The 16,436-nt window shown below is 40.9% G+C and overlaps 1 protein-coding gene across 8 annotated transcripts in view; it reads left to right on the top strand.

Moving 5' to 3' along the window:
- DST (dystonin) overlaps positions 1-16,436 on the top strand; it is a 497,869-nt gene that overhangs the window by 67,852 nt on the left and 413,581 nt on the right. Inside the window, exon 1 of one of the 8 annotated variants that reach the window (XM_029242506.1) lies at positions 7,148-7,171. The exons of the other annotated variants lie outside the window; for them this stretch is intronic. Within the exon in view, the coding sequence (XP_029098339.1) occupies positions 7,154-7,171 (18 nt within the window). The 5' untranslated portion in view covers positions 7,148-7,153. Of the gene's footprint in view, positions 1-7,147; positions 7,172-16,436 lie in introns of those variants that run through there. 8 annotated transcript variants of the gene reach the window in all.

Raw genomic sequence — 16,436 nt, 5'->3', positions numbered from 1 at the left:
GTGTGTGTGTGTGTGTGTGTGTACATAACTGAATCATTTTGCTGTATAGCAGAAACTAACACATTGTAAATCAACTGTATGCCAATAAAAAAAAACAAAAGAAATCATTAAAAAAGGTGCCCATCCCTACAGAATTAGATAATCCCCAGAGTGTTCATTGGACAGTGCTCCACACTCCATTGAAAGAACAGCTAATAGGCTTTTTTGCTTATTTCCAAGTCTTGGGCACATTTTCCTGACACATCCATGAAGGAAAAACAATATGGAATTAAAAATAATAAGGAGCCATCAAAAAAGAAAAAAAAAAGAACTTCTGGAAATTAAAAATGATAGTATCACCTCCCCAGGTGATAGTTGAGGAAATCTTCCAGAAAGTAGAAAAACAGACAATAGGAGAGAAGAGATAAGAACATTATAGAATGGCCCCAGGAGAGCCCATATCTGAAAAAAAGGAAGAGAGAAGAGAAAAATACGAGAAAATTATCAAAGAAAGAAAACAACAACAAAAGTTCCCAGAGCTGTAGGATATGCATCTTTAGATTAAATAGATTTACTGACTAAGGGAGGAGGGGGAGGGACAATTACAAACTACTATACGTAAAATAGATAAGCAACAAGGATTTAGTGTATAACACAGGGAATTATACCCAATATCTTGTAATAACCTATAATGGAATATAATCTGCAAAAAAACTGAATCCGTATGCTGTATACCTGAAACTAACACAATATTGTAAATCAATTATACTTCAATTTAAAAAAAAGAAGACTTATTGAGCGCCTAAAACAATGAATGAAACAAAGACCTATGCCAAGGCACGTTAATATAATTACTGGATGCTAGGGGTAATAAAAAGATCCAAGAAACTTAGCGAAAAAGACAGAGGATGAGGAAGGATGGATAAAGCAGGACACAGTAAGGGAGGAAGGGGGAGGGAAGAGGACATCAGATACAAAGAATGACTTGAAATCAGTGCACTTATTGTGTATAAACTATTCCTCAGCAGAGTTGATTTAGAAGAGGACACCAAGGATGAGAGAATAGTTTCCTTGGACTTAAGAACAATACTGGAAGCTTTAAGATGATGGAGAATTGCCCTTGAAATTCTGAGGGAAAATGATTTCCAACCCAGAATGTTATATCCAAGCTGTCAATAAAGTGTGAGGATAAACATCTTCATTCAGGCTTGTAATTCACCAAATTCCTGTCAAGTGAACCCTTTCTCACAAGATTAATGGATGATGTGTTCTCTCAAATGGTAAAATAATACAAGAAAGAGAAAGACACGGGATCCAAGGAATATTGCATTGCTGATACCCACCCATACTGTTGTGTATCACTGTGGAGTTGAGGTCGGAGGTAGATGGGCCTTTGGGCTGAGCAGCTGGAGTTCGTCAAGCAGAATAAATTGGAGCTTTGTTTTCCCTGGACACTCCAAGGACAAAGCTAGTGGCAGGAGCTGAGCTCTGAGGGGGAGTAAAGAGATAAAACGACCACATCTATCACTACTGAAGTCAAGGAAACCTCCCCAACTGCACATGCACAAGAAGGCTCCTCGGGGGTCAAAAAGGGAGGGGACATCATCCCATAATATGTGTTGTCAATTTCCCATAGGCCTCTGCGCTGGAATCCATCTTGGCAAAAAGAAGCGCACACATAGCTGAGAGGGCCCTAGGACAGGTCAGGTGTGGGAAAGAAGTGAGATAATTGGTCAGAGGAGAACAAAGAACCAGAAGAACTGCCCCATATAAATGATTTAACCACCTCTTTATTGCACTCCTTATTCAGGAGGATGCCTGCACTCTTCTTTGGGTGTGTATCTCTGCCTTGCTTCTGTTTTAAGTAAACTGTTTGTGTGCTCTCCCACATGTTGTGCTGTGTCTCTATTAATAAAGTTTGTACCTGTTTTTTACAGTTTTTGCCTCCTTGAAACATTCTTGCTTTCAAACAGGTGTAGGAGCCAGGGCCACTTTGCTTCTAACCTTTAGCCCCTGGTGGCCTAGCAGCTAGGATTCCTAGTTTTCACCCATGCTACCCAGGTTCAGTTCCTGGGCAGGGAGCTAAGATCCTGCTTCAGGACTGTTCACTGCTGTCTCTCTGAGAACAGTGTCTTCATTTCTACTTTTGTGTGAAAGTCCCACAGTTTGTTCACACTGTCTTGTGAATGGGTGTTGGTTTCCAGGCCTTTACTCATTTGAGCACTACTTTGAGTTTTCTTGTACATGCCTCTTAACTCTCCCTGTGCAAGAGTTTTTCTTGGGTTTGTGCTTAAGGGAATTGCTGGATCCTAGAGGAAACATGGAAATAATGCCAAGTTTCTCAGAGCACTTACCCCACTTAATACTTCATCAGCCACATATTGGCAAGCAGGAGGAGCCATGTTCTTTTCAGCACATCATTATGTAATATTTCAAAAGTTTTTGCCAGTTGGATACAGGCACTATGTTATCTCATCGTGGGTTTGATTTGCTTTATTCTGGTCACTAATGATGCCTTTTTTTTTTTTTTTTTTGTGGTACACGGGCCTCTCACTGTTGTGGCCTCTCCCATTGCGGAGCACAGGCTCCGGACGCGCAGGCTCAGCGGCCATGGCTCACGGGCCCAGCCGCTCCACGGCATGTGGGATCTTCCCGGACAGGGGCACGAACCCATGTCCCCTGCATCGGCAGGCAGACCTTCAACCACTGCACCACCAGGGAAGCCCCATGATGCCATTTTTTAGTAGGTTCATTAGCCATATGTGTTTCCTCTCCTGCAATATGTCTGTCCATTTCACTTGTCCTTTTCCTCGTTTGGTGTTTGTGCTTCTCTTATTGGTGTGTAGGAGTTCTTTATTTCTGTTCACTGGGTTTGAATTTCAATTATACTTTTCATTGCTTGGTTATTTTTGATAATCTCATTTTCTTAACTCCTACTTTTGATACACTTTTCTTTCTTTAAAAATATAAAATACATTTATTTTATATTTAATATCTGGTAATTAATCTACAGATGCTTGTGTCTGTTGTTTCTGTAGTCCCACAAGTTGTGTCCTTATCTGTTCTGCAACTTTGTAAAAAATGAGGTATAATTGATATCCAATATCTTAGTTTCAGGTATATGACATAATGACTCATATGTGTGTATATTGCAGAATAATCACCACATTGATCTAGTTGACATCTGTCACCATGCACAGTTAAAGAATTTTTTCTCTCTGAAGATGTATTCTTAGCAACTTGCAGATCTGCACTACAGTATCATTAACTATAGTCCCCATGCTCTGCATGACACCCCCATGGCTTATTTCTTCTTTTTTTTTAATTGGAGTATAATTGCTTTACAATGTTGTGTTAGTTTCTGCTCTACAATGAAGTGAATCAGCTATATGCATACATATATTCTCTCTCTCTTGGACCTCCCTCCCACCCCTATCATCCCACCCATCTAGGTCATCACAGAGCACCAAGCTGAGCTTCCTGTGCTTTATAACAGGTTCCCACTAGCTGTCTTTTACACATGGTAGTATACGTATGTTGATCCTAGTCTCCCAATTAGTCCCATCCTCCCCTCCCCTCACATGTTCACATGTCCGTTCTCTACATCTGCGTCTCTATTCCTGCTCTGCAAATAGGTTCATCTGTACCATTTTTCTAGATTCCACATATATGTGTTAATATACGATATTTGTATGACAGACTCTAGGTCCATCCATATCTCTACAAATGACCCAGTTTCATTCCTTTTTATGGCTGAGTAGTATTCCATCTTTATCCATTCATCTGTCATTGGACATTTAGGTTGTTTCCATGTCCTGGCTATTGTAAATAGTGCTGCAATGAACATTGGGGTACCTGTGTCCTTTTGAATTATGGTTTTCTCAGGGTATATGCCCAGTAGTGGGATTGCTGGGTTGTGTGGTAGTTCTACTTTACTTTTAGTGTTTTAAGGAACCTCCATACTGTTCTCCACAGTGGCTGTATCAATTTACATTCCCACCAACAGTGCAAGAGTGTTCCCTTTTCTCCACACCCTCTCCAGCATTTACTGTTTGTAGATTTTTTTTTTTAAGGATGGCCATTCTGACTGATGTGAGTTGATACCTTATTGTAGTTTTGATTTGCATTTCTCTAATAATTAGTGATGTTGAGCATCTTTTCATGTGCCTCTTGGCCATCAGTGTGTCTTCTTTGAAGAGATGTCTATTTAAGCTTTTGCACAACAAAGGAAACCATAAACAAGATGAAAAGACAACCCTCAGAATGGGAGAAAATATTTGCAAATGAAGCAGTGGACAAAGGATTAATCTCCAAAATATACAAACAGCCCATGGAGCTCAATATCAAAGAAACAAACAACCCAATCAAAAAATGGGCGGAAGACCTAAATAGGCTTATTTCTTTTGTAACGGGAAGTTTGTACTTGTGGATACCCTCACTCACTTTGCCCACCCCCACCTTTGTTTTGCAACTTTTTATCACGAGCTTTCCTTGGCTGCAGCTTTGTGGTCATTTTTGAGGCTTGGATTGAAGGTACATTTTTCCAGAGAGGATTTTATTTAATTTCTGCCAAGCTTTATTAACCCCAAGAAATGTAAAAATAAATTCCCAGCATCAAAGCCCTTCATCCTGCGGAGGTGTGTAATTGGCCACAAAACACACCTGAGAACCAGCCTGTGCTTTCCTACTCTGTCCAGTCTCAGACTTGAGACAGCCCACTGTCTGGCTATCTCAGGGTGCTTTGTTTTGTTTTCCGAATGCGTGCTTTCCCTGGCTTTATTTGCGAGTGTTCCAGCCAGACTTCCTTGCTTTTGTCTCCTGCCCCTGCCCAGGGGCTTGGCCATCAGAGAGAGGCTTTAGGTCACAGGAATTAGCGAATCATCTCTGTGATTGTGCTTTTGCTTCATCTCTCTGGTTTTGAGTATTGACCTTACTTTCCTGCCACCCCACTGATGCATTAAAATAACCATAATATTATGGTTATTTTATCCATAATTTTTAGGTATTTTGTAGTGGGAAGGCTTGTTAGGATGTCATATCTGCAATAAATCTGAGAAACCCTTGTCTTATTTTTGTGTGACTAGAGAGGTTCCCCCAAATGGGTCTCTTAGATCAGAGCTACATGTCCCCAAAGTTCTACCCTCCATCCCTATAGCTGGGTTGTGCCATCCTTATATGTCCAAGTATGCCCTGCCCCCCATCCAGGAGCCAGGGCATGACTTTTAATTCTCATTTCCAGTATAGCTTCATTTCCCTTCCAGCTGAGCAGTATGTTGAGGCAATTGCTGCTTCTCTCATCTTGAAGCAGATGACACAGTACCTTCATTTCCCACAGCTGAATTCGTGCTTACAGAGGGTACTGAGAAGGACTTTAGTGACTTAACTTATTTTCAAGCCTCAAATCTCAGTACAGATTTGTCATTTCAGTGGGGCCAAATCGACTTCCTAACGGCACAGTGTTTGTTATATTTTAGAGTTGAACATAAAAACCTCAAGTGGAGAAAATATTGATGTAATATTTTTATGACCAAAAAAATGTAGATAAATCATGAAATAGTAATTGTGGTTGTGAAGCTGTTTTATTTATTAATTTTTATTAATTGTTTCTGGTAATGAACAACTTTGTGAAAAAAATGTTGTAGTCAAAAGGCACTTGTTTTCAGAGGGGAGGATGATTTATGGGATTAGGAGAGGGTATTTTTCGTTTTCTTACGTGTGATACTCAGTACCTGATAACTCTGATTCATTAGCTTTAAAATTTGGTTCAGGATAAGTATATACTTAGGCTCTGTTTGAGGACAAAACATTAAAATGACTGGAATTTGGGCAGCAAATAAACTTTAGAGATGATGGACTCGTGGACAATTTAGGGACCTCAAAAATCATCCAGCCCGGGTTGCCCCTTTGAGGAAATGAGGCCCAGAAAAGTGACCTGAGATGCCAGACATCATATATTCTGTGACTTTCAGACTCACAACTGGAAACAGAACCCCTCTTTGAACTCACTCTCTTGTGTGTTGGATTGTTTCTCGGTTTATATGCCCAGTTTAGCTAAACATTTCAAATTCTTTATAAATTTTAAAAAATGTATATTTATGTTTTGTAAAATAAACTAACCCCCCCACTCCACGTTTGAAATTAATTGAGAAAACCCAGACATCTTACATTAAAAAATGTCTACAGTAACCTTTGGTATTTATGAGAGTATTAAGCAGACAACACAGATGCCTTAAGTTTATTTCTAGAATACATGTAATCACCATGACTCCGGGCAAATTCATCTTGTTATTAGAGCCTACGAATCAGGAAGTCTGAGATGTAGACGTTTCAGGATCCTGGGGAAGTGAAAAGTGGCTTCTGAAGTGAGAATGCTGCTTTTTATGAACAAAGGACTATCATTATTTCCCGTTTTTAGATCCTCTTAAAAACTGTTTTGGGACATCATTAGCTCCAGAGATAACCATAAATAAGTGAAACCGTCCAAGAAAAGAGGCTACAAAGACACGCAGACCTTTCACGTCGACAGCATTTTTATTGGTGCTAGTTAATGATAACAGTAGCTGGCATTTCTCAAACACTTCCTGGGAGCCAGGAGCTGGGCTCACTTAATCCCAACCGCAACCCTAGGAAGTTGATTCTCTTTGTAGATTAGGAAACCAAAGCTCAGAGCAGGTCAGTGGCTGGTCCACAGTTGTGTGGCAGGTGAATGGTGAGGCGGGCGTGGGGCCAGTGCCCTGCGTCCCCCAGGGCTGTGTCTGACCTCGGGTCTCTGATCCTCCTCTGTGAGCTTGCTAAGAGCGGTTTCACTTCTGCTGTGTGGTTAGAAAGTTTACTGTGGGTTGTGACACTAGGTGATGCTTTGAACCTCTTTTTCCAAGACAAGCTTCAGGGCAGCTATGACAGGCAATGATTGTGGGAATCATGGAGAAGGGACTGATATTTAGTGAAGGAAATCAGTATTTACTGAGCACGTACTGTGTGCTGGGCAGGACAGATGCTTTTGCAAATTCCACTTATTATTTATTTTTCCATTCCACAAATACTGACTAAGCGCCTGCTATTGGTTTGTCACTGGGCCAAGAACTGGTGACCAAACCAGGAAGAAAACAAAGTCCCTGTACTCCTGGAGCACATTTTCCAGCGGGGGAGACAGACAGCACACAGATAACCATGGATGTGTACAATGTGTCAGGTAACAGGTGCTGTGGGGAAATTGAAGGTTGAGGGGTGTGGAGTGATGGGGGGGGCGGGTAATGTTATTGTATCAGATTGATCGCAAAGAACTTTCTTTAAAAAGTTGACATTTGAGGGCTTCCCTGGTGGCGCAGTGGTTGAGAGTCCGCCTGCCGATGCAGGGGACACGGGTTCGTGCCCCGGTCTGGGAAGATCCCACATGCCGCAGAGCGGCTGGGCCCGTGAGCCATGGCCGCTGAGCCTGCGCGTCAGGAGCCTGTGCTCCGCAATGGGAGAGGCCACAGCAGTGAGAGGCCCGCGTACCGCAAAAAAAAAAGAAAAAAAATGACATTTGAGTAGAAAGCTAAAGACAGACTATGAGGCCTTGTGGGCCAGGGCACAGGCTTTGGGATTCACCCTGAGCTCAGTGGGACATTGCTGGAGGGTTTGAGGACAGGCCTGGTGACTCTGACTGGTGCTTTTAAAGACTCAGTCTAGCTTCTGTGTGGGGAATATACTGTTGAGGGACCTGGGGTAAGAACAGCATGGCTCTCATTTCTTCATTGCCTACTATGCGCTTTACATCTATCACTTCTCATCTTTTCAGTAAATCCCGTTGAATTAAGTTGTTAACTAAGATAGGAGTGAAGAGCTCCCAGTGGCTTAGAAGTTTGCTTAAGGCTGCACAGCTGTCTGTGACTGTAGGACTCTCTATCCAATGGTTTTGGTGTAGCTCTTTAAAATGACAGCTGTCATTTGGAGCGTCCTCCTGTGCACTAGATTTGGTCCTCAGTACCTTGGGTATATTCCTTTTCTGTAACAGCTCTGAGAGGTATGTGTTATTCCCAATTGTAGATGAGGAATCCAGGGTTCACAGAAGGTGTGACTTAAGACTTCCTACAAGGCCACGTAACTAGTTAAGTGGCCGAACTGGGACTCGAAGCCCTGATCTGTAGGCCTTCTACTTCATAATGGTAAGGCAGAGAATTTACAAAATTGTGAACAGTTTTACTCTTTTCACCCTTCTACCTTTTCCCTGTGGCTTTGATTGCTTTCAGGTGATCCGTACCATTCTTTTTTGGGGGAAATTGCCTACAGTACTAATAGCTTAGGGAGCCTTTATGTGTTTTATTAACCCCCCTGTAAGTATGTGCAGTTTACAAGCCTATCACAAGGAGAGGAACACTGAAGAATGAGTTCCTAATAGAAGGATTTCAGACACTGTGGCACCAGGTTTGGTAGCAGATCTTCTGACTCCATCAGATCGCATGAGAGATTGTGTTCTCCCTGGACAGTCAGAAGGCAGGACAGAAGACGAGTCCGTCTGTCTGTATGGCTCAACAGAGTGGGAGCGAGAGTCTGAACTCTGAGCCAGGGAAGCAGAGGAGAGGATGGTCACATCTGAATTAAAAGCATGTACCTCAGGCAGTGTTTCTCTTAAGCTGCGATCTGAATTAGGACCAGGCTGTGGTTCTGTTAGGACAGAGACTCCTTCCGCTCCTTGAATCTCTGTGAGTCAGCACTGGCTCTAGGGGAAACGGTGAGGCAGACAGAGTTTATCTTGCTTTACATCTAAGAGCTTCTGTGTTCCCTCTTCCTTTTATCAAAATATCCTTCAGGATGTACTCTGATGACCTTATTCACACTAAATGGTAAATGACTGATATCACTTACTGTTTCCTGTCTATGAGAAGCTGGATTAGAAATAAAAAACTTTAAACTAAAAGAATGAATCTTTATTTTAACAGTCTTTAGAGTTACCATATGATCATGCAATCCCACTCCTGGGCATATATTTGGAGAAAACTATAATTCGAAAAGATACATGCACCCCAATATTCATTGCAGCACTATTCACAATAGCCAAGACATGGAAACAGCCTAAATGTCCATTGACAGATGAATGGATAAAGAAGATGTGGTATATATACAGTGGAATATTACCCAGCCATAAAAAAGAATGAAATAATGCCATTTGCAGCTACATGGGTGGACCTAGAGATTATCATACTAAGTGAAGTAAGCCAGACAGAGAAAGACAAATATCCCATGATATCACTTATTTGTGGAATCTAAAAAAATGATACGAATGAATTTATTTACAAAACAGAAATAGAATTACAGACAGAGAAAACAAACATGGTTATCAAAGGGGAAGGGGGGAAGGAATAAATTAGGAGTTTGGGGTTAGCAGATACACACTACTATATATAAAATAGATAACCAACAATAGATTGGAGAACTATACTCAGTATCTTGTAAAAATCTATAAGGGAAAAGAATCTGAAAAAGAGTATGTATGTATAACTGAATCACTTTGCTGTATACCTGAACCTAACACAACATTGTAAATCAACTACATTTCAATTAAAAAAAAAAAGAATGAATCTTTATTGCTGGAATTTTAGGCTTCGGTATGCAGGTGATGTGAAGGGAGGTGAAAAAATTCTTCAAGTCCTCAAAATGATATACTTTATATAACTGTCTATGATCATTGCTATTCTAAGTACTTTCTACCTGGCTTTCATTTTATCATTTCACTGTAGGATGAAATGCTGTAAAAATGTAATGAGGATCATGTGCAGGGCAGGCATTGTATTAGATGCTCTACACACATTATCTCATTTTAATGCTGTCTAACATCCAAGGAGGTGGGTTTGATTCACCGCGTTTAGAATATGGGCAAGTAAGAGAGACTAAGTGACTTTCTTATGGTAGTTTGGGTGGTGAGCATGGGGCTGGAGGAAACACCTTCTACCTCAGCCTGGTGTGGGTCCTACCTGGTCTTCCTTCCCGGGAAATGTGAATTATATGAGGTGTGAATCAGGTTAGTGTTCTCTAGAGAAACAGAACCCATGGGACACACACACACACACACACACACACGCAGATTTATTTTGAAGAATTGTCTCACCTGATTGTGGGGCTGGAAAATCCAACATGTGTAGGACAGGTTGGCAGCCTAGAAATTCAGATAAGAGTTGATACTGCAGCCTTGAGTCCGAATTCTGCAGAACATCAGGCTGGCCACTCAGGTAGGGTTTCTGTGTTGCATTCTTGAGGAAAATTCCTTCTTTTTCAAGAAACCTTAGTCTTTGCTCTTAAGGCCTTCAACTGCTTGGATGAGGCCCACCCACACTATGGAGGGGCTTTGCTTGAAATCACCTTTAAAAAATACCTTTACAGCAACATCTAGACTGGTGTTTTGCCAAAAACTGTGCCGTGGCCTAGCCAAGTTGACACAGAAGATTAACCATCACATTAATAAACAGTGGTTTTCACTGAATAGATTTTTTTTCAAGTTACATGGATTCTTTACCGGCTAACCTTCCAGCTGGTTCTTGTTGTGCTGTGGATACAGACACAGGACCAGTTTAGGAGGAAGTGCAGTGGGGCCACCAGGGAACAACTCTTCATTTCTCCCATGGCGTGTATGTGTTTCTGATAGGAGTCATCGTATTGTTTTCTGGACACAGATGTCAACTTAAAAAACTTCTTGATCTTATGTTATTATTGGAGGGAGCTCTCAGACTGGCTGGGAAAGCACCAGTTGAGGAGAAGGGAGAAAAACCCTCAAGCAATATTTCAGAGTCAGAAGTGCAGCTGGGAAGGGGAGGAAGGTGGGGTTGGAATTCACAGAAATCCCAAGTGTACAGTATGACTCATGGTGTAGGGACACAGGATTTGATAAGAGCACCGTGTGGTCGGCTCTGTGAAAGAGGGAATGAATTTGCTTTATAAGTGCAGGGGAAAGAGTTTGCCTGTTTTCTTGTTACAGACAATAGATATCAGAAAAATTATGGGTATTGTTACTATTTTTAAAATGTTATTGAAGTCTAATTGATTTACAATGTTGTGTTAATTTCTGCTGTACAGCAAAGTGATTAAGTTACATATGTATATATATATATATATATATATATACACACACACACATTCTTTTTCATATTCTTTTCCATATGGTTTATCACAGGATATTGAATATAGTTCCCTGTGCTATACAGTAGGACCTTGTTTATCCATCCTATATATACTAGTTTGCATCTACCAACCCCAAACTCCCACTCATCCCTCCCCCACCCCTCCTCCAATATTGTTATTTTTGTGTTTTTAAGTCGTGTAATATCATTATTCATAAAATGTTACAAGAAATATGTGCGAACGGCACATCCATTAGCTTCTCCAGTACCATCTCCGTGTGAAACGGGACAGTGAGCCCGAGGGCAGCACACACCTGCTCTTCGTGTGCGGGAGGAGGGGATGAATGCAGGATGCTTTGGTGCACGTGATGCCATCTCAGCAAAGCCTTGCAGCATCCCTAAGGCCCGGGGGGGGGGGGCGGGGGGCAGGGCCTGAGTGGGAGGGAAATGCAGGTGAGTTGGAGGGTGGTGACCAACCAGCCTTCTGCTCAAGCCAGTCTGGGTCAGCATGCACTTGGTGGTTCATTGGAGAGTTGGCCATCTCGTGCCTCCTTGTATGACACGCCTGTGGGACCCTCTCATTTCTCCTCGGCCCGCCTCTGGCTCCCCACTGGTGACACTGAGGCCTGACTCCTGACCTTCCTGCTTCTTCCAGGTGACTGCCTTAACCTCTTCCCCATCAGCAGCAGCCCAGCCTACTCTCTCCTTCCCTTTTTCCCCGCCTCTAAATACTTTTTGTTTTTTAACATCTTTATTGGAGTATAATTGCTTTACAATGCTGTGTTAGTTGCTGCTTTACAACAAAGTGAATCAGCTATACATATACACATATCCCCATATCTCCTCCCTCTTGCGTCTCCCTCCAACCCTCCCTATCCACCTACACCCTCTAGGTGATCACAAAGCACAAAGCTGATCTCCCTGTGCTATGCAGCTGCTTCCCACTAGCTATCTATTTTACATTTGGTAGTGTATATATGTCCACGCCACTCTCTCACTTTGTCCCAGCTTACCCTTCTCCCTCCCCGTGTCCTCAAGTCCATTCTCTACATCTGTGTCTTTATTCGTGTCCTGCCCCTAGGTTCTTCATAAACATTTTTTTTTAAAGATTCCATATATATGTTAGCATACGGTATTTGTCTTTCTCTTTGTGACTTCACTCTGAATGACAGACTCTAGGTCCATCCACCTCACTACAAATAGTTCAAATTCATTTCTTTTTATAGCTGAGTAATATTCCATTGTATATATGTGCCACATCTTCTTTATCCATTCATCTGTCAGTGGACACTTGGGTTGCTTCCATGTCCTGGTTATTGTAAATAGAGCTGCAGTGAACATTTTGGTACATGACTCTTTTTGAATTATGGTTTTCTCAGGGCATATGCCTAGTAGTGGGATTGCTGAGTGGTATGGTAGTTCTATTTTTATTTTTTTAAGGAACCTCCATACTGTTCTCCATAGTGGCTGTATCAATTTATACTCCCACCAACAGTGCAAGAGGGTTCCCTTTTGTCCACACCCTCTACAGCATTTATTGTTTGTAGACTTTTTGATGATGGCCATTCTGCCTGGTGTGAGGTGATACCTCATTGTAGTTCTGATATGCATTTCTCTAATGATTAGTGACGTTGAGCATTCTTTCATGTGTTTGTTGGCAATCTGTAAATCTTCTTTGGAGAAATGTCTATTTAGGTCTTCTGTGCATTTTTGGATTGGTTGTTTGTTGTTTTGATATTGAGCTGCATGAGCTGCTTGTAAATTTTGGAGATTAATCCTTTGTCAGTTGCTTCATTTGCAAATATTTTCTCCTATTCTGAGGGTTGTCTTTTCGACTTGTTTATGATTTCCTTTGCTGTGCAAAAGCTTTGAAGTTTCATTAGGTCCCATTTGTTTATTTTTGTTTTTATTTCCATTTCTCTAGGAGGTGGGTCAAAAAGGGTCTTGCAGTGATATATGTCATAGAGTGTTCTGCCTATGTTTTCCTCTAAGAGTTTTATAGTGTCTGGCCTTAACATTAAGGGCTTTAATCCATTTTGAGTTTATTTTTGTGTATGGTGTTAGGGAGTGTTCTAGTTTCATTCTTTTACATGTAGCTGTTCAGCTTTCCCAGCACCACTTATTGAAGAGCCTGTCTTTTCTCCATTGTATAGTCTTGCCTCCTTTATCAAAAAAAAGGTGACCATATGTGCGTGGGATTATCTCTGGGCTTTCTATCCTGTTCCATTGATCTATATTTCTGTTTTTGTGCCAGTACCATACTGTCTTGATTACTGTAGCTTTGTGGTGTAGTCTGAAGTCAGGGAGCCTGATTCCTCCAGCTTCGTTATTCTTTCTCAAGATTGCTTTGGCTCTTTGGGGTCTTTTGTGTTTCCATACAAATTGTGAAATTTTTTGTTCTAGTTCTGTGAAAAATGCCAGTGGTAGTTTGATAGGGATTGCATTGAATCTGTAGATTGTTTGGAGTAGCAGAGTCATTTTCACAATGTTGATTCTTCCAATCCAAGGACATGATATATCTCTCCATCTGTTTGTATCATCTTTCATTTCTTGAATCAGTGTCTTATGGTTTTCTGCATACAGGTCTTTTGTCTCCTTAAGTAGGTTTATTCCTAGGTATTTTATTCTTTTTGTTGCAATGGTAAATGGGAGTTTCCTTAATTTCTCTTTCAGATTTTTCATCATTAGTGTATAGGAATACAAGAGATTTCTGTGCATTAATTTTGTATCCTGCTACTTTACCAAATTCATTGATTAGCTCAAGTAGTTTTCTGGTAGCATCTTTGGATTCTCTGTGTATAGTATTATGTCATCTGCACACAGTGACAGCTTTACTTTTTCTTATCTGATTTGGATTCCTTTTATTTCTTTTTCTGCTCTGATTGCTGTGGCTAAAACTTGCAAAACTATGTTGACTAATGGTGGTGAGAGTGGGCAACCTTGTCTTGTTCCTGATCTTAGTGGAAATGGTTTCAGTTTTTCACCATTGAGAATGATGTTGGCTGTGGTTTTGTCATATATGGCCTTTATTATGTTCAGGTGCGTTCTCTCTATGCCTACTTTCTGCAGGGTTTTTATCATAAATTGGTGTTGAATTTTGTTGAAAGCTTTTTCTGCATCTTTTGAGATGATCATATGGTTTTAATCCTTCAGTTTGTTAATATGGTGTATCACATTGATTGATTTGCGTATATTGAAGAATCCTTGCATTCCTGGGATAAACCACACTTGTTCATGGTGTATGATCCTTTTAATGTGCTGTTGGATTCCGTTTGCTAGTATTTTGTTGAGGATTTTTGCATCTATGTTCATCAGTGATATTGGCCTGTAGTTTTCTTTCTTTGTGACATCTTTGTCTGATTTTGGTATCAGGGTGACGGTGGCCTCATAGAATGAGTTTGGGAATGTTCCTCCCTCCGCTATATTTTGGAAGAGTTTGAGAAGGATAGGTGTTAGCTCTTCTCTAAATGTTTGTTAGAATTCGCCTGTGAAGCCATCTGGTCCTGAGCTTTTATTTGTTGGAAAATTTTTAATCACAGTTTCAATTTCAGTGCTTGTGATTGGTCTGTTTATATTTTCTACTTCTTCCTGATTCAATGTTGGAAGTTTTTGCTTTTCTAAGAATTTGTCCATTTCTTCCAGGTTGTCCATTGTGTTGGCATAGAGTTGCTTGTAGTAATCTCTCATGATCTTTTGTATTTCTGCAGTGTCAGTTGTTACTTCTCCTTTATCATTCCTAATTCTATTGATTTGAGTCTTCTCCCTTTTTTTCTTGATGAGTCTGGCTAATGGTTTATCAATTTTGTTTATCTTCTCAAAAAACCAGCTTTTAGTTTTATTGATCTTTGCTATTGTTTCCTTCATTTCTTTTTCATTTATTTCTGATCTGATCTTTATGATTTCTTTCCTTCTGCTAACTTTGGGGTTTTTTTGTTCTTCTTTCTCTAATTGCTTTAGGTGTAAGGTTAGGTTGTTTATTTGAGATGTTTCTTGTTTCTTGAGGTAGGATTGTATTGCTATAAACTTCCCTCTTAGAACTGCTTTTGCTGCATCCCATAGGTTTTAGATCATCGTGTTTTCATTGTCATTTGTTTCTAGGTATTTTTTGATTTCCTCTTTGATTTCTTCAGTGATCTCTCGGTTCTTAAGTATTGTACTGTTTAGCCTCCATGTGTTTCTGTGTTTTACAGATCTTTTCCTGTAATTGGTATCTAGTCTCATAGTGTTGTGGTCAGAAAAGGTACTTGATATGATTTCAGTTTTGTTAAATTTACCAAGGCTTGATTTGTGACCCAACATATGATCTGTCCTGGAGAATGTTCCATGAGCACTTGAGAAGAAAGTGTATTCTGTTGTTTTTGGATGGAACGTCCTATAAATATCAATTAAGTCCATCTTGTTTAATGTATCATTTAAAGCTTGTGTTTCCTTATTTATTTTCATTTTGGATGATCTGTCCATTGGTGAAAGTGGGGTGTTAAAGTCCCCTACTATGATTGTGTTACTGTTGATTTCCCCTTTTATGGCTGTTAGCATTTGCCTTATGTATTGAGGTGCTCCTATGTTGGGTGCATAAATATTTAGAATTGTTATATCTTCCTCTTGGATTGATCCCTTGATCATTATGTAGTGTCCTTCTTTGTCTCTTGTAACATTCTTTATTTTAAAGTCTGTTTTGTCTGATATGAGAATTGCTACTCCAGCTTTCTTTTGATTTCCATTTGCATTGAATATCTTTTTCCATCCTCTCACTTTCAGTTCTAAATACTTCTCAAACCATCCTCTCCTCTCCATCCCCTAGAACAGTGGTTTAGCTCAGGTGTCGTCATTGGCTGGACATAAGGCCCTCATCTGCCACCTGCTTCCCCAGCCTCACCTGCGGCCACTTTTACTGGATCTTCTTAAGCACCCCATGCTTTCCCCATGTCTGGTTCTGGGGTACTGGCTGGAGAACTCGTGGGTCTCAACCACTTTCTCCCCTCTTCCCACTGTCTCCTTATTAGTTACCTTAACATCGTTTTGGAATAAGGTGGCAACAGCAAGCAGGTAAGTTCCCTTCTTCTCTGGTTCTAGAGTCATTCAAACAGCCTTAAAATGAAAACTGGTGCTGGAAAGGAGGAGATCGAGCAGGAGGTGATTTTGTTGGTGGGCTGTGTGTGTGTGTGAGAGAGAGAGAGAGACAGACAGACCCTCAAGGTATTTCTAGCCCTCCTTGGCAGGGCTTCCTCCTGAGTCTCTCCTCCCTTGGGACCTGCTGCTGAGGCCAGGCTGCTGAGCCAGTGGCTCCATTTGGCAGACAGTTGTGGGGTCCACTCCTGAGACTGGGGTTCTGACGTCAGGAAACAGGCAGTGTCCACAGAGTGA

The sequence above is a fragment of the Monodon monoceros genome, unplaced genomic scaffold (genome assembly GCF_005190385.1).
Source record: "Monodon monoceros isolate NGI ecotype Baffin Bay Population unplaced genomic scaffold, NGI_Narwhal_1 Super_Scaffold_3, whole genome shotgun sequence".
NCBI lineage: Eukaryota > Metazoa > Chordata > Mammalia > Artiodactyla > Monodontidae > Monodon > Monodon monoceros.
This window is presented reverse-complemented; position numbering and strand designations above follow the sequence as displayed.